This window comes from Tachysurus fulvidraco, chromosome 15 (genome assembly GCF_022655615.1).
Source record: "Tachysurus fulvidraco isolate hzauxx_2018 chromosome 15, HZAU_PFXX_2.0, whole genome shotgun sequence".
Classification (NCBI taxonomy): Eukaryota; Metazoa; Chordata; class Actinopteri; order Siluriformes; family Bagridae; genus Tachysurus; species Tachysurus fulvidraco.
Window position 1 is genome coordinate 22,470,910 of NC_062532.1, and position 25,341 is coordinate 22,496,250.

General features: G+C 41.3%; 2 protein-coding genes across 7 annotated transcripts in view; one reads left to right on the forward strand and one right to left on the reverse strand.

Moving 5' to 3' along the window:
* Window positions 1-648: 648 nt before the first annotated feature.
* LOC113663916 lies at window positions 649-14,192 on the forward strand. Of its 6 annotated transcripts, none has more exons than XM_047800989.1 (4): window positions 649-1,662; window positions 2,392-2,495; window positions 2,599-2,688; window positions 11,921-14,192. In XM_047800989.1, the coding sequence occupies exon 4, from the start codon at window positions 11,940-11,942 to the stop codon at window positions 13,266-13,268; it is 1,329 nt and encodes a 442-aa protein (XP_047656945.1). In that variant the 5' UTR covers window positions 649-1,662; window positions 2,392-2,495; window positions 2,599-2,688; window positions 11,921-11,939; the 3' UTR covers window positions 13,269-14,192. The 6 variants fall into 6 exon arrangements, 5 of the variants coding, with proteins under 5 accessions (XP_047656945.1, XP_047656944.1, XP_047656947.1 ...); XM_047800987.1 differs by having other exon boundaries at window positions 650-1,649; XM_047800988.1 differs by lacking the exon at window positions 2,599-2,688 and having other exon boundaries at window positions 649-1,649.
* Window positions 14,193-18,580: 4,388 nt separating this feature from the next.
* ppfia3 (PTPRF interacting protein alpha 3) overlaps window positions 18,581-25,341 on the reverse strand; it is a 46,915-nt gene continuing 40,154 nt past the window's right edge. The window contains exons 21-27 of the mRNA XM_047801151.1: window positions 24,479-24,654; window positions 24,144-24,241; window positions 21,764-21,939; window positions 21,381-21,449; window positions 20,895-21,057; window positions 20,498-20,556; window positions 18,581-20,104 (exon numbers count right to left, since the gene is read on the reverse strand). Coding sequence (XP_047657107.1) covers window positions 20,510-20,556; window positions 20,895-21,057; window positions 21,381-21,449; window positions 21,764-21,939; window positions 24,144-24,241; window positions 24,479-24,654 — 729 coding nt within the window. The 3' untranslated portion in view covers window positions 18,581-20,104; window positions 20,498-20,509. The remainder of the gene's footprint in view (window positions 20,105-20,497; window positions 20,557-20,894; window positions 21,058-21,380; window positions 21,450-21,763; window positions 21,940-24,143; window positions 24,242-24,478; window positions 24,655-25,341) is intronic.

The window sequence follows — 25,341 nt, forward strand, 5'->3', positions numbered from 1 at the left end:
TCCACAAATATTTGGAGTTCACATTCTAGCCAGCGGAAATCCCTAAATCACTTAAGATTGATGTTAATGTTAACATTAGTAGAGTGTGATTCATGAGGCTGAGATAAAGCTCAGTGTCGGCAAACTCACTGTAAAGACTATCCCCATGGTACAAAAGCCAGAGATTAACATTCATGTTTTTTTTTTGTACATGCACAGAACGGAGTATGGATTTCAGTGGCAGTATCAAGCGACGAAGCAAAAGCACAACAAGCAACATTTGGGGAATTTTCTTTCCTTTAAATGTGGAACGGTGCAGTAAAGTGACAAATCCAAAAGAATTGTTCAGTTGATTCCTCAGACTAGTCCTGGTCCAAAAAGTCTACAGTTCACCATGTTTTGTTTTGTTTTTGTTTTGCATATAAAAACCCTTTCGTTAACCGTGTATAGAGACATCGTAAAGAGCTAGGAATGGAATAGACATTCCTTACAACAGCTAACTTATCTTAGTTATTAAAATTAACGAATATATATATTTTTTTTTACAATTTACTAATTAGTTTAGAAATAATATATAACTAAAACAATTTCTAAATAGACCGTAAACAAAAAACAAACAAACAAAAATAAGCAACAGACTACCAAGAAGCTATTTGGAACACTTAGTTTTGTAATTATTTAACTACTGACACCAACTTTAATCTATAATCTTCATCCCAGTCCTGAATGATTGCACATGTCTAAGATTATTTGATGACTTCTGTGTGTATTTTGTTTTTTTAATGCTATAAACAGCCAAATGTTTCAACATCTGGATTACAAACATGTCTAACATGCCAATATTATATTTAAGGTAAAGTCTCTTTAAATTTGCTGTTTCCTCCCCAGAAGCTGAAGGCTTTGGTGTTAATCAGACAAACAGAAACTAGCTTGAGTTCAAAAGGAAACCTTGTCAAGCTTCACGTTTTTTTTTTTCTTCAATGAGTTGAAATGTTGTGTGATTACACCCACAGGCAGCAGATGTTGTTTCTCCGTTTTCCTTCTCATGTCTTCTTCTTCTTCTTTTTCATCCCCCCTCGTCTTGATACCAGCCCCCTTATGGGTCTGGTCCTATTCGAAAGCCTCACAAGAATCCCTCACCTTTCCATACGGACGTTCCTGGAAGACCTTCCTGCGCGTCCTAAAAAGAAATCTCTTGGTGATATTTTAATCCGCAATCGGTTGTTTTCACTCAGATATTCGTTCGGTTTTGACGTCTGAACGGATTTTCTACTATAAAATGTGCTAAGAAGTTGCGACAAGGTGGTAGCACTAAGCTATCGCTGGGTGCGCGAGGCGAGCTGTTCACGTCGCGCGCACGGACTCGGATCGGCGCGAGATGCCTCACGAGCTGTCCGAATTGAGGAATTTAAAAATTTAAACTCGGATTATTAACGGAATCTAACGGAATCTGACACTTCCGTTAAAACGAAGCGAAAATGAGCCGATGGCGTGAACGGATATTTTAAATGTTGATCTTTAAACAGAAAACAAACAAACAAACCAAAAAAACAACCTTAAATTCTTCAGGTGATCTTCAGTTTGACGAATTCTTACAAGTGGAAACTTTGCTCGTGGGAATCAATGCGGTTTGTGTCGAAAGGACGTGCGGTCCGAAAGTCACCTAAACGGTAAGATTCTGAGGTAAAATCTCTCTTCAATGCCCTTAATTTTATCACACAAAGTTTAGAATCATCTCTATTCCCACTTTCAAATAATTCTGTTAATATAAATATCTGTTTATTTGTGTAAAAAGATATAAATCCTTAACACCACGTTTGGATTTAGGATTGTTGTTGTTTGTTTGTTTGTTTGTTTGTTTGTTTGTTTTATTTTTTTGTTTTGTTTTGTTCATGTACACCAAGTCTGTCAGGCTTCCAAACATTACAAGCTAATTATATAATTTGACTATAAGTAGCAGAACCCGTTTGTGTCTTCAGTCGGTTCCTATACGTCTCAGTATTTAAGACTTTCCTGAAGTGTTTCTTGTAGTTTTTTTATTTCTTCTATTGAGCCAAATCCTTAAAGCTAAACAAACACGCACACTTTGCTGAATTAGCAGCTACAGAGCTAAATCATCTTAGTGTCGAAAGATCAAATGCAGTGTTGAATTACACGTCTTGCCTTTTGTTGTTGTTGTTGTTATATTCAATGTTTCAGCAGGACAGAATTTCAACATTTTACTGTATGCACGTTGGTGAACTATGTGGTGAATTTTCCCACATTAATATTCTACGCTTTGCTGTAGTCAAAATTGTCCTTACAGGATAAAACAAGCCCGGCATTCGCTAGCCAGATTTATACCATAGTTTAACTAGTTTACTGAGTTCATGGATGTAATAGTGTACGTCCTAAATGATTTACTTTCTCCAGCTTCTCTGCTTGTACGTGTTCACCGTGGGACACATCACGTTTGGCTAGGACTGAATGAGAGTTCGGGTTCAGGCGGGTGTTTCTCTTCACACATCATCCCCTAAGTATGCCTGTTGTGTTTTGTTGATTTTTTTCTAATTGCTAGCCTTGATGGATTGTTTCTCAGTAGAATGAGTAAAGGCTTTTTGTTTTGCACTTATTTTCCAGCTGCTAGTAGACTCCAGAGACAGCCAAATGGAAGACAGGCAGAGAGATAGAGAGAGAGATGAAGAGAGAGAGAGAGGCATTGGGTCAGAGGTCTGAATGTGATGACACACATGTTGGAACCGATGTCTTACTTTTCCAGCTTTTAGACAAATTTTATTATTTACAGTATCTTCCTCACAGTGTGTGTGTTTACAGGAGACTGATCAAGCAGCATTATTTACAGTGTATTTATGTATATGACACACACACACACACACACACACACACACACACAAAACCACAAATAATCGGAGCTGTTCTACATAGAGGCAGTCTGGTATTTGACCTTACAACAAAAGTGCAGAAACATACACCATTGTAACATATACACACCTAACACTACACAAAAGATTTAAAAATGTACACAGATCTATATACTGAAAAAAGTGTAGGGAGTTTGTTCAAGGGCCAAGAAGATGTTTCTCAAAGGATTTGAAATCGCAGCCTTCTGGTCATTATTATTATAAGTTGAGTGCTCTTTTGACGTGTAAAATAACAGACGACCTTTACAATACGAGGAGAGAAAATACAGCCTTAAGGGTCAAACAGAGGCTCAATGTGATTTGAACTCACAACCTTCTGGACGCTCAATACATCTAAATGCCACACCAAAAAGTTTACGTATTTAAGCAGGGCAATATACAACCCTAACATAGGTGTCTCTGGGATTTGCCCATACAACAATATGGTCACTACTACAATGCTTAGGTAAGCACCGCTACATTATGTTAGAACGAAACATTTCTGTGAATGAGTAGGTGTGATGAACTAGACTTACCCTTCCTTCCAATATCAGCGTTTGATGGTGCCTTCAATACTTAAAATCTTTATTTTAAGCGATCCATTTCAAGCTTTTCCCAACATCCAGAGTAAATACTCATTTCATTTATTTCCGTAGTGAGAGTACAGATGTAGACACCACCATGCAGTCAGAGCAGTTGTGTTTAAGATTTATGAGCAGAGCAAAGGTGCATGTGTTATGGAAAAAACAGACATGCAGGGAGACGAGAGTGGCAGTGGACAAGTATATCTCCAGGGCATAGCTTCCAGAGCTAAGGATCGGCTACCGAAGAAGCACTCAATAATAAACAGACACACACACACAATGTCGAGTCTGTTCTAACCTGCACGTTTCTCGCAGATAGTAAAAACATTAAAAAAGAAACATGTTCCACTTCCTAATGTTGTATCATATATCAGGTGTTTAAAAGGTTGTAAAAGTAGATGCAGATGAAATCTTGAGTACGAATGCCATTAATGGAAGCTTTCTAATTCACTACACCAATAACGTTATGCAGAGAAGTTCTCAGAGCAAGGTCTGGACTTTCTCTGGCTTTTTTTTGCACTGGAGAAAACGAAACGCACAAACACAGACAGAGAGAGAGAGAGAGAGAGAGAGAGAGAGAGGGAGAAAGAGAGATAGCATGACCACCCATGTAACATGTAAGCCCTACAGGATGACGTCTGAAAGTCCCTTTACTCGGTGGCGGCTCTGGTGCTTGATCTGCAAATCCGAAATATTAGAACCGCGTGTGCCGAGTTGCAACAACATTCCTGTACTGATTGATAAGCTTCTGCAACTAATTTCCACGTCTTTGCTGTTTAATTTCCGTCTCGCTCCGAGAGAACGCTGAGCTTGGCCTTTTTCTGCGGGGTGTGTCGATGAGTGGGATGCTGCTAATCCACACCGATGACGAACGAGGTTCACAGATATGTCGTCTTTAACGAAGGCTTCGTTTTACCGTGAAACTTGAATCAAACACAAAACATTACATTTCCCAGCTTCTTTAATGGATTTTCGGCTAAGTTTCCCGTCAGTAAATATTATATAATGTGATATTGCCCACATGCTGGGCCTCCTCGATCGGGCCGGATATGAAAGAATTTATTCGGAAAATCGATCGCAGAAGATTTTACATGAGAAATATGAAGTACAATAAAACCCAGTCGGGAAAAACATTTGTGTCTGACTTTTCACTTCTGAGTCTGTATCAAGCAGATACATTAAAGACAAAAATGTTTCATTGGCCGTGAGTTTTTATAATTTTTATTTTATTTTTATTAAATCAATTTGGGGGTCACGGTGGCTTAGTGGTTAGCACGTTCGCCTCACACCTCCAGGGTTGGGGGTTCGATTCCCGCCTCCGCCTTGTGTGTGTGGAGTTTGCATGTTCTCCCCGTGCCTCGGGGGTTTCCTTCGGGTACTCCGGTTTCCTCCCCCGGTCCAAAGACATGCATGGTAGGTTGATTGGGATCTCTGGAAAATTGTCCGTAGTGTGTGTGTGTGTGTGTGTGTGTGTGTGAGTGAATGAGTGTGTGTGTGTGCCCTGTGATGGGTCGGCACTCCGTCCAGGGTGTATCCTGCCTCGACGCCCGATGACGCCTGAGATAGGCACAGGCTCCCCGTGACCCGAGAAGTTCGGATAAGTAGAAAATGAATGAATGAATGGATGGATGGATGAATCAATTTAATTAACATTTTGTGACGTTTCATATTACGACTCGCAAGAAAGAGCTCTTTAATTGCTTTCAGCTCTCTACTATTTTATTTTATGGGCTTTTGTGGGCATCGTGTGCAAACATCAACATCCGTAACAATTTGTAATATTTACACGTCACCATCAGAACTCCTTCATGCTGTGTGGAAGGCAGCGTGAGGACAGCAGTTTCGAAAGGTTTTGTATTATTCAAACATCAAAGATAAAAACATCCACAAAGCTATTGATGCTAATATCGCTGAAGCATAGCATAACCAGTCGCTAATACTACGTATCGCACGCAGGTGCAACAAACCTGTTCTGTTGCCTCAGCGAGGCTCAGAACTTTACTGATACTCTGGATGTGGTTCAGCATCATAATTTGTAATTTATTATTATTATTATTATTATTATTATTATTATTACATGTTCTGTTCTTAGCCTCATTCATGAACTAGCTTGTGCTTGACGTACAAATTTCACCGTTGTACATGAACACTGTTGTCACAATCGTAACCACTTAAATCAAAGTGTGTTGCGTTTAACTTCCGTCAGTCATTTTGTTTTTGTTAGAGGATTTAGCGATGGGCCCAAATACCTTCCTGTAAGAGTTCAGGTGATCTGCATGTCTCACAAGTGGCGGTGCGTCGACTGTGAGGCGTGTGATTGGAAAATGAGGCTTCACTATGGCTGACATGCCTGATTTATGTGTCGTTAACCGCTCAGGGGAAAGGTGTTATTTTCAAAAGGGAATTTGATAGACGTGGGTGAAAGTGTTTGTGTGTGTGTGTGTGTGTGTGTGTGTGTGTGTGTGTGTGTGTGTGTGTGTGTGTGTGTGTGTGTGTGTGTGTGTGTGCATGCACTTCATGAATACACGTGCAGGTGACAGATTGAGAGGAGGTCAGTGACAAACCGTAGCACTTTATCTCCATTACGCTCTAGTTGCTGTGATAATGCGCTCGACTGGGTCTCCTAGCTAGGTGTGACGATACATCTTACTCTGTGGGCTTTATACTCAAACACACACACACACACACACACACATATACACAAAGATACATACAAACAGACACACACACTGACAGAGTCTATTACTCTTAAACCCCATACACCGGCATACAGATTCACACAAACAAGCTCTCTTTTGTGTCTCACCACTAGCCTTTTAACACAAATGTGAAATAGACACTTGGAATCTCCTTATTTTACACGCATGCACACACACACACACACACACACACACACACACACACACACACACACTATCCCCATAACAACCACAAGCATAGAGAGAAGTTTAGCACATTACAAACACGAGGTCTAGCACAGTTCATCAAGGTTCTCCACATGAGATTAAACGAGTGCCGTGTTTTGGCCTCCGCACTCTACCATAACTGTTTATAACACGAGCGGAATTTCTTGCAAGAGAATTATTCGAGCACGATCGTCCTCTTGTTTGATCAGCGCGAGCATGACATTTCCAAAAGTAAACACCAGTCTATTAATTGTCGACGTGACAAACCCACAGAACTCGCAGCTCTAAGAAGGTCCTTTTGGGATCGATGGAGCAGGAGTAACATTTACAACTCAGTAAAAAATTCCAAACAGATTCCTGAGGATATTTTGGAAACGTCGCTTCAGATAAAAAAAAACAAATCTGTTCATCATGACACCGAAAATATTTGAGTATTTAAACCAAGAAACACTGCTGCTAACCTGCTGTACCCTGTGTAGGACTGATACCGTATAGAGTGAGGTCTTCCATCCTACTCCAGTTTCAGTGAGGTTCGCAGCTTAGAGCTTGGAGCTGTGAAACATATTGCCTGGAGATTAATGACACATGCTCCATGTGCTGATGTTTAACGTTTTCCTTCTTCGTTCCCATTCGCTACATTTAAATGAAAGATTAAGAGTGTGCTTTAGAGTTCTGGGTCCGTGAGGGTCAGGTCAGGTCAGGTCAGGTCAGGTTAGGTTAGGGATGTCGATATGGCTGGTAGTGTTAGGTGTAGGTATTATGACCTTCCATATTATCTTGCTGGGTTCCAGGACCGTGTTGCTCACATGCTCTCAGACTTGAGATTTTTATAACTGTGTATGTGACAAATAAAAAGCTTGAATCTTGAATCTTAGCCAGGTTTTTGGTTTCTTGGTCTGCTTGGTCTCAGAATTGACTCAAGTGCAGTTAAACATAATGTGTGTGTTGTTTTTTTTAAATATTATGATGTCGCTTTGTAGAAGCCAACATTCTGTTTTCCTATTTAAGCTTAGACTAAAATTTATAAAGAGTAACTCCTCCTAGAGCTTTCGAGCCACATGCACCAAATCCGGATATGTTGTAGACCCCGGTCTGAAGTTTGTTGCTATGACTTTTCTAAGCGATCCGAGTACCGGTACTTCTGGTACCGGGTCTCAAATTGGCCTTTTTTTCCCATAGACACCCATTATAAAATTTGGAGGTTTATAACTCGGCAAGCTTTCTAACTCTCTACACCAAACTCGGCCAGCTCCTTTAGGGTGAGACTCTGAACAAAGGTTTAAATTGGTGTATCGACTGGACTTTCGGTTGTCCCGCAGCCCCGCCCCCAAAATATGCAAAATCAAAACACTTTTTACAACATGGACATGTGAGATGTCAAAACACTGAGGGGAACTTTCTCACGGGTATTCTGGTCACTTCACGTGACGTCACATGAAAAAAAAAGAATTAGCACGACATGGACATGTGACATATCAAAAAACAGCCCAATGTGGGGAACTTCCTCGAGTATTCGGATGACGTCACATGCTGGTCTCCACTTACCATCAAATGTTTTGGCACACTAGCTTTCTGTCTACCTGCTTCCAAAAGTAACACTGACCCTCATGTCCACTCGCCTCCAAAACGCACCGGCCTAAGCGAATACGTGCACCATCAAAGCCAACATCAAAGTTTGTCGCGACGACCTTTACAAATCTAGTTTAAAATGATAACGTAAAGAGAATTACTTTTATTATTTTATTTAATGCCAGCTCTGGTTTCTCCACTTGGGTGATTTATGTGAGGTTTAAATGTCTGTGTTCTTTTTTCTCCGTAGTTCTGACCAAATTCTGACAGGATATTAACAGATGGGTCACTGGAATGAAAATAGGAATTAGTCCAATTCAGCTGTGACACATCGTTAAAATTTTACTGGAACGTCTCATAAAATATAGGCGCCGTATTCAGGGCCGGAGACTCTGGTTGAACAGCTACATCGCTTTTTAAGTGGTGAAAGTTATTTGTTTATTTTTTTATTTACTTTCTAGGTCACCAGCTTTAAAAACAGGCCTTTAAACAACCCAAAAAACTGGGACTAGAGACTTTGTCTTTTTAAACGGGACACTTTTTTACCTGAGGATTAAAGAGGCCGATAGGTTCATGTACGGTACGAATGAGAATCTAATAGTAGCGTGAACGGACCTTGTTGTAATTAACACGTTCATCACTGCAGCTGATCTTAACTGAACATTATGTTTCCGTCTTTATTGTCTGACAGCTTATGAAGGCTTATATATCAGCATTAAGCTCCGTCGGCTCTAACACCGAACAGAGAAAGGTTAACTTCAGTTCACGGTGAGAATCAGACGTAACTGAGACACACCTCTGGTTCAAAAGCCTCTCTGCCCCACCAGTACCCTCAAATAACTTCATATCTTTACATCTAAGGTCTGAATACTGATGTAGACCCTCAGTTCTAAATACTCAGATCATCAGAGGCTGGATACTGAATCTGGATGTCTTCGTGAAGGTAATATTTATCGCTACACTTAATTTTGACATTTAAGACGATTTTATGACATCACACGCCTGTGTCATCAATCCCAACAGCCGCAGACAACGTATACGTGACATTCCAGGTGCTGCTGAATGTCTTTAAGAGGAACTCTTTGAGAGGAAATCAAAAGAAAAACACTGACATCAGGCATCACCATCCCCTTTAACACAACAATGCATCTCGCCCATCCCTTTATACACTTCCACCTCTGTAGTAATGATGGATTTACGATTGGGAGGACAGCACAAGCTTTATGTCTGAGAGGGAGGACAGCGAAAAGAAAGCACGGGTGGAAATTAGGGCCTAAAAATCATTAAAAGGTCTTTCATGTCATGGCACGTATTGACACAGACCATTATTTTCATCTTCCTCTTGTTTGTCTTCATGAAAGACAGAATTCACCGAGGGTGAAGCGGTGTTGCTATTATTTTCTCAATGGACGTAATTTTACTGCGACAATAAGATTATATGCATGATTTCTCTCGTTCTATTCTGTCCTCCCTGGGGTTACCCAGGAGGAGCCACATCCTTCACATTCTGAGCATTCCTTCACTCTTTCATTCTCTCGCTCACTCTCTCTACACCATTCATTCCTGTCGCTTTTGACGCAGTAAGAACAGTAGCAGCCTTAATGATTGGCACCTGGAAGCTAGAAGAACATTTTCAAGTTCAACCGTTTGCCATCGACCACAAACACACACACACACACACACGATCACACACACACACACACACAGTTTGAAGATGTGGCTTTGTTTGCCCCCTGGTGGTTGAGTCAGACTCTCTGTTAGCATGCTGAATGCCAAAAATCTCTACAGGCTAATTATTGCTTCATTCACTGGCTCAATTAAACCATCATGTGAAACACTAGCAGTCAGAGGGATGGTGCCAACTCGCAGGATTTTACTCAGCACTCTGTGAAGTCTGCTGTTCATTACAGGCTCAGAGGTGAAACATACGGAACGCATTGTGTGCGCGAACAGAGGAGGGGGTTACTGCTATTAAAAACCCAAAACCCAATAACCTTTTTTTTTTTTTTTTTTTTTTTTTTTTTTTTTTTTTTGCTGCTTTTCATTTAATACATTTAACCTTTATTTAATCACAGAGAACATTTAGTGCTCAAAAAGATTTTTGCAAGGGCGCGATGAATTGGTCTGCATTTGCCAGAACATTCCTTTGCCAGTAAATGCATTTAACCTGCACGATCAACGCAGTTTAGAAGTAAGGCCTGTTATATTATTTTGAAGTCTGCTGTCCTTATAGAACGCACAAGCAGCCTGCAGTATAATCTGCAGTAAAACCCTCGATGGGATTTATAGCCTGTGAGTTATAGCTGGTTATAGTTTTATAGCTTCTGAGTATCAGAGTCTGTCCAGAGTTACTTCTCTTCTCATTCTTCTGCATCTTCTGGTTTTCTTCTGCTTCACAAAAACCTGACAGGGGTTTGAACGTCTACCCCGATTGCCCTTAGGTACCAGATACCAGAGCCGCTCAATTTCTCATCGAAAGAACCGCTTATGCGACAAACATCACTTCAGCAATGCGGTGCAGTTGGTTTGGGGGAAGGGGAAGGTTTGACAGTGATTTGGTTGCAGTTGCGATACGCCTAGCCAGTATCAGTCAGAACTCGACTTGAACTCTACTTTAGTGGCACACTTGAGACTTGACATAATCTTGACGGTAAGTGACATTAGATGAAAGCCATTTGCAGGCTGGGAATTTAAGACAGGTGTGAACGATGGTCCACCTCGATGTTGTCGATCAGAGCGATTTATCTGACAAGAGCAGAGACCTGTTAGCTCATGTAGACAATCCCATTCCAACATTCGTTTGTACCACCACCTTGTCAACTTCCCCTCATCGCTAGCCCTAGCCCTAGATTCTCACGGCCATCTCGAGGGTCCTTCCATTATTTAGATGACAGCTTGGATAGGTGTATCGGTTTGTTGTGTTCTGACCCGATTTCATTTCCTGTTCCAAAAAATAAATAAAAAGAAAGGGCCATAGAAGCCTTTATTATCACCACGTATACATTACAGCACAGTGGAATTCTTTTCTTCACATACCCCAACTGAGGAGGTTGGGGTCAGAGTGTAGGGGCAGCTATGATACAGCGGCAGCTTGTGCTGGGCCTTGAACCCCGATCCTCCACGATCAACAACCCAGAGCCTTCATGCTGGCCTTCTAAACCACATTGTAAATCAGACTTATTTGAAATTTTGCGAACACCTGAATGTATTTTACCATGTGTTGGATGGCCTCCAGGTTTGGGTGAAGTCTGTAGGTCTGATGTTGTTGGGTGGTTTGCTGTCCTGTGTATACAAGAAGGTTTGAGTGACGTGACATACGGCTGAGTACGCTGACCCATACTCACACACACCTCAGTGAACACACACACACACACACACCGTGAACACACACCCAGAGCAGCGGGCAGCCATTTATGCTGTGGCACCCGGGGAGTAGTCGGAGGGGTTCGGTGCCTTGCTCAAGGGCACCTCAGTCGTGGTATTGCCGGGCCGAGACTCGAACCCACAACCTTAGGGTTAGGAGTCAGACTCTCTAACCATTAGGCCACGACTTCCCCCAACCCAGTGTATACATCATAAAATGAATATTTCTTCAAACACCAACATCAGTCAAGTTCTGAGATCTGAAATTATTTGAGAAGTATCTATAATAATTGGACCAATAATATTCACTAAGCTAGTGACCATCTGCATCTCAGCCCAAATCTGTGGAATGTTAGCTCCTATACAGTCATGTTTTGCATCGTCTGACAGTAAAATAACCCGACTCATTTTGTACACACAGACTACCTCACTTTTGTGTTTTTCCCCCACTGATCTGTGCCAGAGCCGGAGGCCTATTGCCATTTAAACTTTACTGTTATTGCGGTTCTTTTTGTGAGATGGACTTGTGCCTGGAATTTCCCTGATAAATGTAATGTGGGGTGTAATCTTAAATTTTCAGGTCTTCCATTCTCTCACGCATTCTGTCTTTCTCTTCCAGCTGATACGTCTTGGGAGTGATGCACTGGCTTTCCCTGGTTGCCATGGTGATTGCCTCGGCCCTGTTCTTCCCTCAACCCAGTGTGCCCAGGCTTGTTGCTGCGACAATGGAGCCTGGCAACAACTTCAGCACCAGATCACCGGTAAACCCAATCTCCAAATACAGCGATTCTCACACGGAATATATGTCAAGCGATAAAAAAGCAGCAAAAAAATTACCTCACAGGACGGCAGATACCCACATTCAAACCGATCTCACAGTTAGCAACACATCTTCATTGATAAATGAGGACTTTGTGCCTGAAAGAAGGCAATACAAGAAGGCAAAGCTAGGCAAGATTGACCTCGGGTTGCAAACTTCAAGCAAACTTCAAGAACGTCACATTTCCAATGAGAACCACATACTTAGGGACTTTAAATCAAGAGATGGTCAATTTCAGGAGGATGGCAAGGTAGAAACTCAGATTGAAGCAGACAGGACTAAAGACATTGGGTTGAATAGAAAAAACGAGGAGGTGTCCATGGAAAGATTTAAAGAGTGGCCAAGGGACCTGCACCCTACAGACAAGCCTACAATCAAGGAGGATCTGAGGGAGCTGACTGATGGAACAAGAGGAAACACATTAACCACAATGCCCACGGTGTCCCCCGAGGGCTTAGGATTGGGCTTAGATGGACTCTTACAGGTGGACGATGATCTTTTGCTGCTGGACACAAACCCTCGAGTGCTGTTTTCCACTTCCCCTTCGCCTCCCAAACATCCTCCTTTGCAGATAATGCTGGAATTGGGGCTCATGCCCGAGCAACGTGAAGAACATGAAGTGGATGACAAGGAGTTAAAGAAGGGCAAAGATGGAGAATCCTACAGGAACCTCCTGCTGGATTTATCAGACTCATCAGAGCATGCAACTCCATCCCCACACCGTAGAAAGAGGCAGCTTGCACACACGCCCATCGAGCGCTCGGTTTGCGAGTCTACAAGCAGCTGGGTAATGGACCGGCGAACGGCTTTTGACTTGCACATGCAAAACGTCACCGTACTGGAGAAGTTTCCTACCAAGAAGGGCATGATGACTCAGTACTTCTACGAGACCCGGTGTCGCGGGCCGGATCACCGCGGAGTGCGTGCCGGGGAGCATGGAGTAGCTGGAGCTGGCTGCCTTGGTGTGGACAAACGCCACTGGGTGAGCGAGTGTCAGACCAAGCAGTCATACGTGAGAGCATTCACATCGGACAACATCAGGGGAACAGGATGGAGGTGGATCCGCATTGACACATCCTGCGTATGCGTGTTGTACTCGAGGACACAAAGGAACCGAGCCTCAACCACACGTCAGGGGACGAGATGAGTGTAAGACGGAGAACAATCAAGCAATATACACTCACCTTTTTATGGTCTTGCTAACAGGTACAAAGTGCCTTATAGCTCATTACGTGGACTGTAGCCTATCACATCTACTACATCCATCAGTGTAAAGGGATCGGCATGAAAGCAAGTGTTTGTTAGATATTTCTGTGGTTTTGACGTGGGAGTGTGAGTGGTGCAGGTATGAGTGGATAAGCTGCAGCAGCGACGTTGGTGTTCTTCTTGTTGTTGGGGGTTTAATCACCGCATAATCTCTGCTGGGATAAAAAAAGTGTCTGTTATCTAAAAATCTTGTTATCCAACTACAGTTTCAGCAAACTGAAACCGGTAAAGGATGGAGGTTGATAAACTTATACTGTACATGGAATGTGTGGGCTCTAGTCCTTATCTACATCTACATGGTGAGGTCTGTGTAAATCTGTGTATGTGCATCATGTGTATGGGTTTAGTTTATGGGGTTACAAGTGACCTTTGCATCATGCACTCCGCTGTGCCGTTGTACATGATAAGCAATGGGTTTACCTGCAGTTCAACTCTGTAGTGGATTTGTACCTGTCACACTGGCAGCCATTTTGCACCCTCATTGAAATCGCTCTATACTGGTCTTTTGTTTCTACTTTGCTCCGGTGTAACGTAATACTGACACAACAAGACAAATTGAAAACAACCTGTCAAAAAAGAACTGCTGTAGTGAATCGTATTGCATTACAGTCTGTAATGTTGGAATGAACCTAAAACGATCTTGCTCTTGATATCTGCTGCCTAGTTTTAAAAGCTTAAAGGGCTTAAAAATCCCGAGTCTCACTCACACCACCACCTCTCACACCTATTGGTAGTCTTCATATGGCTTTGCTTCTCGTTTGCGTAAACTTTGTTGTGTAACCTGCCCTGAACACTTACACCAGTAATGGGCTTTGTTTTGCATTGTATCTCATAGCTGTCGGTGTAAAACATGGCCAATGAGTGTATATGAACAGTAGGGTTCAAGATGATAGATTGTTCTAGGATCATGTGACCAAAAAAAATCGCTTCAAGTTCGATCTTATCACCATGCTATCTAGCTAGCATTAGCAAGTAACATAAGCTAAACATCGTTCTTTTTTTAGTTCTAAAATTCAGATAAAAACAATGAGCCGCAATCACGTCAAATTCTGTGTTAATTGCCCCGACATTATGGCGCAAGACTATTTCAAGACTATTTTTTTTATGCAAATTTTAAAAACACTAGTTAAAACACGTACACTGAGAAGGTGCAAATTTGTAAAAAGAAAACAAACAAATAAAAACCTGTGGAAAAGTCTATGAAGATGTAGCCTCAGAACTACATCTAAATATACTGTAACTAGTGAAAGGGGCAGAAATAGTCCCAAAAGTTTTCCCACAAAACCCTCGCATACGCTAGCGCAGTGGTCCCCAACCTAATTATCATTGTTTGATAATTTTACCGCGGCACGGTGGGGTTGGCGGTGGCTATACAATTAAATTAAAATAAATAATTTTAATTTAATTGTATTTAAACATGCCTTTTTATCTCACTACAACGCTAAATCGATGAGAACCCTGAGCTTGTTTCTTTACAATGAGACGGTTCCATCTGGGGTAATAGGAGACAATGACACCCGAAGTGTGTCGCTTATGTCCAGTTTATTCCGTTGTTTTGTTTCGTTGCCATCACTGCAGAAAACCCCGCTTCACACAGATAGCATGTCGGAAATGGCGATAGGGATGTAAGTGCTGTGGTGACAATCTCAGGGTATTCCGCCATGACTTTAATCCAGAACACCGGCAGAGTTTCTAACTTTCTAACGACGTCTGTTTCGTGCTCATTTTTGCTCATTTGTGGGTTAAATTTGAGCAAACACAATATACACGTACACCAAGCACTGTTAAACATGACAAAGTACCGGTGAACAGAGAGAAGAGCGATACACACCTTCTCTCTCCACCAAAGCTACAACACCACTGCCGCTTGCAGCCGCTCGGCTCCAGACGTCACCTAAACCCGGCCCGATATCATGATATTTTGCGCATGCGCGGTATCGGTGCGGCTTTAGGTGACGTCTCTCAGCTCCCGGTTAACCTCTCGTCCATGGAAAGTCACACAAACCCGAGAGAAATACACCACAGTAAATAAAATGGGAATAATTTAATGTTCTTTGGGCGGCCCTGTACCATTCGGTCCGCAGCCCGGGGGTTGGGGACCACTGCGCTAGCGGATCAGATGAATTGTTTTCAGACGTGCACAAAGCAACAGTAAGAAACAGAAGCGAAATTCTGTTGTAGCGATACTTACTAATAAGGGACTATTTTATTTGTTTATTTATTTATCTTTTTTTTAACAGATTAACAATCCCCTAATCTTCATTTCTATCGGCTCACAAGAATCCATAGGTCAAATGTCACCTAGATAATGTCAGTACAAAGTGAAGGAAACCAGAACACGTCTTTTTTTTATATTCTTTTATAAGTCCATTGTCTTTCTCTTCACTGACTTTTTTAATCCAGAAAATAAGTTTTTAAGTTGGATCCAGTATCTAAACCCTAGACATCGTTAGTTTACTGCTAGTTGGCGTGGCTTCGCTGGTAGCCACAAAGTAGGACAAGCTAGTCATAGCATTTTTAACTGTACTTGGAACGTGAAACTTCTTACAAAAATCCTAATCGCCGACGACTAAACCGTTAGCGTTAGCCTCTCTATCGGAGTTAATAGAAACACAGATTCGTTTTTGTTTCAAAGTTGAATGTATCAATGCAGCAATCGACTACCGTCTGTGATCGAGAACTAAGTCGTTGGTGGTGGAGTCAGACTTCTGGACCTGACAGGAGTTTTTCTCTAAGAGAGACAGAGAGAGAGAGAGAAGAAAGACAGAGATAGAAATGGGAGGGAAAGTAAAACACATTGAATAGAGTTATCTCGCTTTTCCTCACGAGACACACGTCTGTTTACCACAAACAACAATAAAACAAAACAACCTCAATTTCTACATTTTTCTGTACCTGTTGCAATACTAGTTCCATAAATGCTGTTTTTTTTATCTATATATATATATATTTGTTATATATCTATTATATAAAGGCTGTAAGTTATTACTGTTTATTAGTATGTAAGCATGAGTACCTGTGATATTAATATATTTCCTTGTAAATGTTCTGTATGGGAAAAACACATACATCTATGTAAGTATGTAACTATGTACATATTTATAGAATTACAAAACACTCATAGTCAGGAGTCTGGAGTGTGTGTGTGTGTGTGTGTGTGTGTGTGTGTGTGTGTGTGTGTGTGTGTGTGTGTGTGTGTGTGTGTGTGTGTGTGTGTGTGTGTGTGTGTTTGGAAGAATTTCATTTAGTGCCTGCAAAAACCAACAACTTTTTTAAAACTCTTCGTTTACTGAGATTTCTAGAGTTCTATTCGACTTGGCCTTTCGACACAAAAGAAGACCATGTAATTAAAATCTATATATTAAAGGCATTAATAAATAATGAAGTGAAAGATGAAACAAAAAAGTGTCGTACTTCTTCGAACGAATCGCTTTATTAACCTTTTGATGCTGACAGATAATTCTCGTGTTAATTTGTTCATCAAACCCGTTTGTTCGACTACTTATCTACTTAGCAATGACCCGTCCGTGCTAACGAACGATCGTAAAAAGGTTATTGTCATTAACACATTGTTTATATGCAGCTTAATTATCTACCGTATGCTGGACTGGTTCACATAACTTAAGTGAAAGTGAAATTTTGGCACCTTTCACGGATTATTCCTGTTGACGATGCTAATATAACCTGCTAATCAAACTAACGTTCTGCTCCACCGTAGCTCCGTCGTTAGCAGGATTGATGAATGAATTAAATTTAGTCAAAGTCTTTTCTCACTCACTCACTCTCACTCATCTTCTACCGCTTATCCGAACTTCTCGGGTCACGGGGAGCCTGTGCCTATCTCAGGCGTCATCGGGCATCGAGGCAGGATACACCCTGGACGGAGTGCCAACCCATCACAGGGCACACACACACTCTCATTCACTCACACACACACACACTACGGACAATTTTCCAGAGATGCCAATCAACCTACCATGCATGTCTTTGGACCGGAGGAGGAAACCGGAGTACCCGGAGGAAACCCCCGAGGCACGGGGAGAACATGCAAACTCCACACACACAAGGCGGAGGCGGGAATCGAACCCCGACCCTGGAGTTGTGAGGCAAATGTGCTAACCGCTAACCGCTAAGCCACCGTGACCCCCTTCAAAGTCTTTTCTTTTCTTTTTTTTGACACCTTTGTTCTGTTTCCACTTGTCACTTTATCTTTACGTTAATTTGTGTCTGAAGTCTTTGGGAAAACGATCTGATTTTTATACGCTCTTTGCACTATACTAAAGCAGACGCTATGCGATTTCTTTAACCATTACAGTAGCTAAATTATGGCCAAATGCTAGCTTAGCATTCCCTCGAGGTAAGTGTCAGGCAGGTGGAAAAAACTTATATAAAACTAATAAACTTAATATTGCATGTAATAATATTTTAACTCAGGTTAACTATACGATGCTAAACACTAATGGAACTGATGCTAAATAAACAGATCTCGGAAACAAGAACCGAGCTGTCGGTGGGAGCTGTGACCAGGTCATGTCACAACATACCTGAGAGAAAAGTCAAGTTAATGTTATTTATGTTAAGTGGAATATCTAATCTGTTTACTACCTCAACTGTTATTACTGAATCACTTGTGTTAATGTTAGTGATAATGACATGTTTATGTTTATGTTCTTTTATATTAGTTTTTTCTTCTTTTACCTTTTTATGCGCCATATGGACTCATACTGAATTTTGTCTATCTATCTATCTATCTATCTATCTATCTATCTATCTATCTATCTATCTATCTATCTATCTATCCATCCACGCTGTGACCCATGTTAAGAGCAACAGAGCATTTATCTCTCTCTCTCTCTCTCTCACACACACACTCTTTCTCTCTCTCATTCTCCCTCTCACTCAATCTTTCTCTCACTCTCATGCTCTCTCTCTCTCACACACACTCTCTCTCACACACACACTCTTTCTCTCTCTTCCTCTCTCTCTCTTGCTCACACTCACTCTCTCACATACACACACTCTTTCTCTTTCTCTCTCACAATCTTTCTCTCTCTCTCATGCTCTCTCTCTCACACACTCTTTCTCTGTCTCTCTCTCACTCACTCTCTCTCTTTCTCTCTCTCTCTCACACACACACACACACACACACACACACACACACACACACACACACAAGCATGCAAAGACACAGCATGAATTCTTAATGAATATATTTGCACATGTACAAATACCTTTGTTTTTTTGTGTGTTTTTTTGCAAACATACATACATGTCCTCAGTCTTAGGGTTGCAGCGAATCAACAACGGTCATTTACACAGCGGAACACATACTCACGTACGCACACGACACACGAAACCCGATACATGCTCTAGAGTCGCTCTGAGCGGATCACAAACACACCGAGATGACCTGAGGTACCGTTCAGGACCGCTTTATTTTAATTTTCACATCCTCCGTTATATAGCGTCAGTGGCTTTATGACTTTTTATTTCACAGGCGGCGGCGCGTTGGATCCGAGTCGCCGTCATCCTTGGCGCCGTTTCGTTTGAAATCATAACACAAGTTTGTCCTCAAAATTTTACACATTACAAGTAGCATAATTTCATATGACCATGTTTTTCATATGTTTTTTTTTTTTTTTTCCTTTTTAGATATTTTACGCTTCGTACTAGATAAAATCAAACGTACAGTCAGAATTAGGTAATAAATGAACATGTACATACGGCTGTTCGATACATACATAAATAAAATAAATATAGTTATCATACAAAATCAAAAAAATAAAAATGAAAATACACACATTGTACAAATTGTTCCCCAGGCTCTCGATGTCGTCGTATGATAATGTACATTTAGTTTAGATTCTGAATTCACATGTGGTCTTATTTCCCCCCCAAAGGTTTGAGTCGTTGTTCGATGTTCGACATGCATCGCAACACAGAAGAAATGATTCAGTTCTCGTTTACTTTCGTTCTCTTTTTGTCCTCTGCGCTTCGCTCTCCGTCCTCTGTTATGGCTTGGGGGAAATCCGGTAATGCTTTTCAGGCATGAGGTTCCTCGCACGGTGGGTAGCGGAGACACCGCCTTCCGTTACGCTTGACCCCTTACTCTCTCTCTCTCTCTCTCTCTCTCTCTCTCTCTCTCTCTCTCTCTCTCTCTCTCTCTCTCTCTCTCTCTCTTCTCTTTAATGATGTCGTCTGTCTGCGCTACCTTCCATCCTGTCTGGGTGGAAAACGATAAATACAACCCTGGGTGAGAAAAGGGTTAAAAAAAAAAAAAGCTGCTTTCTGTTTTTTTTTGTTTTGTTTTTTTATGAGCTGATACAATCCGCACAGGGCTGGTCCGAATAAAAGAAGGAACAGGGGGAGAAAGAGGCAGCTTTGATTAAACCGACAACTGAGAGACATCATGGCACGGACAAAAAGGGACGAGAGAACGACAGAGCGAAAGATAAAAAGAGTCCTCCGGTCCCACGCCAGTCTGAGTGTCCTCATTGTCCTTCCTATCTCATACATTCGTCACGTCTTTAGTCCTTAAGTACTTTTTTATTTTTTATATCTTCCTCCCATTTCCACAGCTCCATCTTCTGTTATTGCAGAATGGTTCAGACCAGTGGGGTTTTTTTTTCTTTTCTTCATGTTTTCGAAATGTATATAATCATTGCTTTTTTCCCCCCTCTCTCCGCACGTTTCGCAGTCATGTGCCAATGGCGCCCCCTGTGGAGAGACACAGTACGTCAGCGTCAGCATCAGGGCTCGCGTGAGCTGGATTTAATTCACCCACCAGCGCGTCAGCAGAGATTTGCCCGGAACCAGGAATTCTTATAAACCACTAAAGATCTGAGTATAATTTATTACAACAACAGCGGGGAGAACACAACGAGGTGGCTCCAGAACACGAGACCCTTCAGACATGTGGAAACTGTAGCTCAGGTCATTACATTATTAAAGACCCGTAAACTAAAGCCAAGCATACAATCTTAGCATTCCTGACATGCTTGTAAATGCAGAGCACAAATTTGTGTGTGTGTGTGTGTGTGTGTGTGTGTGTGTGTGTGTGTGTGTGTGTGTGTGTGTGTGTGTGTGTGTGTGTTTGACTTTACTGCACACCTTTTGAGGACTTCAGCAAGAGTATGTTCTCACTGATGCTGACTCGCCCCTTGGAGAAACTGCAGAGAAAGAGAAGAAGAGGTAAACACCTAAACACCACTGTTAGAATGTTGAGGTTTAGCGCCGATGCTGGATGTATGAAGTTTAGCAACGATGCTGGATGTATGAGGTTTAGTGCCGATGCTGGATGTATGAGGTTTAGCGCCGATGCTGGATGTATGAAGTTTAGCTCTGATGCTGGATGTATGAGGTTTAGCGCTGATGCTGGATGTATGAGGTTTAGCTCCGATGCTGGATGTATGAGGTTTAGCTCCGATGCTGGATGTATGAGGTTTAGCTCCGATGCTGGATGTATGAGGTTTAGCTCTGATGCTGGATGTATAACTGAGCATAATACCTTCACTCTGAACCTTCCGCAGAGTCACGGATGGAGTGGATATGGCAGAGGCGCGGAAGTTAGCAGGCAGCGTCTCTGAAGAATCTGAGGTCACTCCTCTTAGGTCCTTCTCACGGAACATCTTCCTCCAGGATGGAGAGCGAGTGAACGTCTTGGTGCCATCCTGAGAGAGAGAAACAAAAGTCCATCAACACTTAATGGAGTGTGTTTCAAATCAAACAGACACAAACTGCAGAACCGTGAACATCTGAGGTCAACAGTCTTTGTCGCAAAACCTGCTTAAGTCGACACCACGTCAGCGTACCGTACGAGTCGGGATGCAGAGTTGATGGTGGAAGTGATGGATGTTACTAAGTCCTTATTTGCTAGCGGTAGCTACATTCCAGAGTATTCTTTCTTGTTATTTACAGATTTTATACTCAGTTATAAATAACATATAATATGTCGTGCATTAATACTCATGTGTTCAAGTTCAACACACGTCACCTCATCTGGCCTCCGCTCGGTTCCCATGGCGATCAGGGAGTTGTACTCTTTCTCCAGGACTTGGCGTGCCTGAGAAAGTGAAGAAAAATATTCTCTATACAATTTTCATCGCAAACTTTTGCACCACGTCAGACATATGCACCTATTACACACTTAGTGAATCCACGTAGGGTTAAAAAACATCGGGAAGTATTTTAGATCTTTGGAGATGTTTCTCCAGAGGCGAGATACAGAAAACTAAACAATGACAAAACACAGAACAGATTAACACAATAGGACAACGATGACAATGACTGGAGGAAGGGTGGAGACATCGGTACAACTAGAGCAATCTCTCTCTCTCTCTCTCTCTCTCTCTCTCTCTCTCTCTCACACACACTCACCTGTGTATTCTGGTTGGGGATCTGCAGGAGCAGGGCCAGGTCGGTGTAGTCAAAGGTGTCGTCCAGGGCGAGTAGAGCTCCATGCACTCCGCTCTCAGCCAGGTTATCTGCAAATTCCTTCAGACCGATGGACTGAACCCAGCACATCACTCGCTCGTTCGACCAAACCATCACATCTGTGCAGCACAAAAAAAAAACACTTCCTTGACTTCCTTCTTACTTCTGCTGTAAATCCGATCTAAAGTTTTATTATGTCACTTCACACCGACTTCTGTAAATAGTAAAGTTTTATGTTCAACTCCGTGTGATCTTTTACATCAACATGACATTTATCAGACTGTATATATATAATCACACCCCCAGTGTCACCCAGATGACGATGAGGTTCCCCTTTGAGTCTGGTTCCTCTCAAGGTTCCTTCCTTTACCGTCTAAAGCCCTATTCGGCCGGGATAAGTTCTACATGGGGACATGGGGGGTAAAGTCATTATTACCAGAGCTTCTCTGTGATTTTAGTCCCGTCCGAATGCGCCATCTCGGTAACCATTACGGACAATGTCAGTAAAGATTACGGCGACTTTTCCCTTATTTAAAAAGGTCCGGAAAAATGACCTCAGGTAATACTAATCCCGTCCGAAAAGACCCGCTGTAAATATGTACGGTAAAATTCCGTCATTTCCTGTTTAAAAGTAGTTTTTGGCACGTTTTTCAAGCATGGAGGCGCCAGTTTGCGCACGTGATAACAGGAAGCGATGTCATACGCACACGACGACAAGGAGGTTACTGTGGAGCGTAAAGCGAGTTACCCCTCCCACTTCTGCTAGTTTTACTGAGACGTCTTGTCCCCATGCGAATTGGCCAATTAATATTACAGACGTCCTGAGGTAAAATCGCATCACTCCACGTCCCCACGTAAAACTAATCCCGTCCGAATAGTGCTTAAGAGAGTTTTTCCTCCTCACAGTCACCCAAGTCACCTCAGACTTGCTCATTAGGGATAAATGCAAACACATTTAAATATATCTAATATTCATCTTTATATAATTCTTTATATTAACCTTTTGTTCTATGTTTATGTTCCGTAAAGCCGCTTTGAGACGACGTCCTTCGCAAAAAGCGCCATACAGATAAACTTGAATTGAATTGAATATGTAGCTTTACATGATCATTCACATCATAAAGATGTTGTACATCCTTAAAACATGTCGCAACGTTGTACCTTTAACCGCACAACCGTATTAGCCTTAGCTAACCTTAGTAACGTATTTAAGCGTATTGTAGGTACAAGGCAACGCCTCGTATGTTAAGCTCGTTCCTCCTTTTGTTTCTTTGCATTCGGCATCCTGATTATTTTTTTTCTTCCTGTTCCAATGATGAAGTTTTCTAAATCGCATTTAACCTCCATGTTGATAATAAAGTTTGTTGAGCAGAGACTGACCTGCAGCTAATAGCATGTTATTTGTTATTATGGCTAAATGCATGCTGGGAAACCTCCCTTCCGCTCTCCACACACTTTAGTTTAAATTGTGTCTCTCAAGTGGTTCTTTTGTAGAGTTTCCTGAGCGAAGCCGAGCCTCAGCGCCGAACCGTTCTGTATATCAGAGTTTGTAGACAATAGTACATGTGAGAAAAACATGTTTCTGTTTGGGTGTAACGGAAATCACTGTACATTTCCTGATTCAATCAGAAGGCAGAAGAAATTCCCGAATCAAGCTGCGGAACATTTCCGACTTGTGAGAAATATTATTACAAAATGATGTGCAGAAAAGTTCAAAAGTATTGGAAAAGCGAACTTTTAATTATATGAGCTTGTGGAGTGTTGTTTATAATTATAATAAATTAATAAATAAATAAATAAATAGATTAGTTAATTAATTCTGAATTCAACTAATTTATGTAGTTAAGTAGAATTAAAGTAGATGATTAACTATGTAAAAAAAAAAAAAAATTCCCAATATAATGGGATGTGCTGGTTCTTTGGGATCGGCTGCTTTGGAAGCCATGATGTTCAAATTAAACAAAAGTAATTAATGTGATAAATATTAATACGTATAATACTTTTCTTAAAGTTTTGTCTCTTGCTTTAATTCAGATTCTTTTTACATTTTAAAGCAAAGTAAAAAATATAATTTCTTCAGTCCACATTTTCTATCCTTAATTTGTTTCAGGTTAAAAGGTGAGGGTTTGTGTAGATGAAGTTTAAATAAACTAATAAATAGACTTCCTGTGTGGAAATATTGACTTAGCTTTGGGACTCGGATCGCCGAATTCTGGAAACGGGAATCAGTGGATAAATATGTCAGAATGACAAAATTCAAATAAATCATTTATTAGCATAATGATAAAGGGAGGATTTGGGGAATTTTTGTTAGAAGAGAGACCTTTATTCTGGTGTTGGCTCTCATCTCTCTTCCTCTCCAACTCCTTCCGGTCGTAGTTCAGTCGCTTCAGACACATGATGCCGTAGTGCAGACTCACCCTGAGGTCACAGGGTCAACAAGATGGATCAAAGACGAAGAAAAAAACGTGTTGGTAAATTGTACGTATAAATGACACCCGTTTAGCATCGAACGTTAATCCTGTCAGGACGTAACAGCTCCATAATCATTAACAGGAAGCGTTACGAATGTTTTGATATCTATTTAAACAGTGAAGTTCTTCCACTTTAGTAGCCACCAGGTTATTTGTGCACATGGTTACAGGTGTTCGTTTGTACCTGTGGAAGCTGTCCACCATTTTGAGTTGTCCACGCAGCTCTTTCTTGGTGAGGTGGTCCAGCATGCGGGCGTCCACCAGAGACTCCATGAAGTAGCTTCGGTACTGTGGCAGACCCAGACTGGGCAGCCAGTCGTTCCCCACCCACTCATGGTTCATATCACCGTAAGCCAGAATCTAACACACACACACATACACACACACACACACACACACACATACACATTCATTCATTAAAGAATTTTCTACAAACTATAACTATAAATGGTTGCTTACATAAAAAAAAATAAATCAATAAGTGTTATGATTTATTCTAACACAGTGGAACATATTTTTTAAATACTGGTGCCAAGATAAAATGTCAAAATAACTAGCTAGCTATCATAAGTTTACACTGCGATTTTTTCAGTATTAGATTTTACATGTTGTTCTTCGACATATTCATAGTTTTCACAGTTAATGCTACCTAAGCTCGTATACACAAACAATAAATACAGGTTTAAAACAAAAACCTGGCATTCTACATTTTTTTACCGCTAGCTAGCTAGCCAACATAAATTTTGAGAAGATGTCTTTAGGTACTTCCGGTGGTTAAATTAGCTAACTAGCTACCATAAGCTAACACGTCAGGATCGATCTGAAAATCAATGCGTTTTATATATTTTATGTTTAATAAGTAATTGCTAACAATGCTGTTATACTAGCATAGCAGTAAAGTGTCTTTTTTTAAATACTAGAGTCAAGTTAACTGCATGTTAAAAGGTGAAAGTGAACTTAAACGCTAGACTAGCACAGCTTACACCAGCGTACATCAAGCCATTTCTGAATTTCTTATTTTGATAAGAATTTAATAATTAATTAACA

Coding starts and splice junctions, on each gene's coding strand:
- LOC113663916 (XM_047800989.1), top strand. CDS start 11,940: ATGCACTGGCTTTCCCTGGTTGCCATGGTGATTGCCTCGGCCCTGTTC.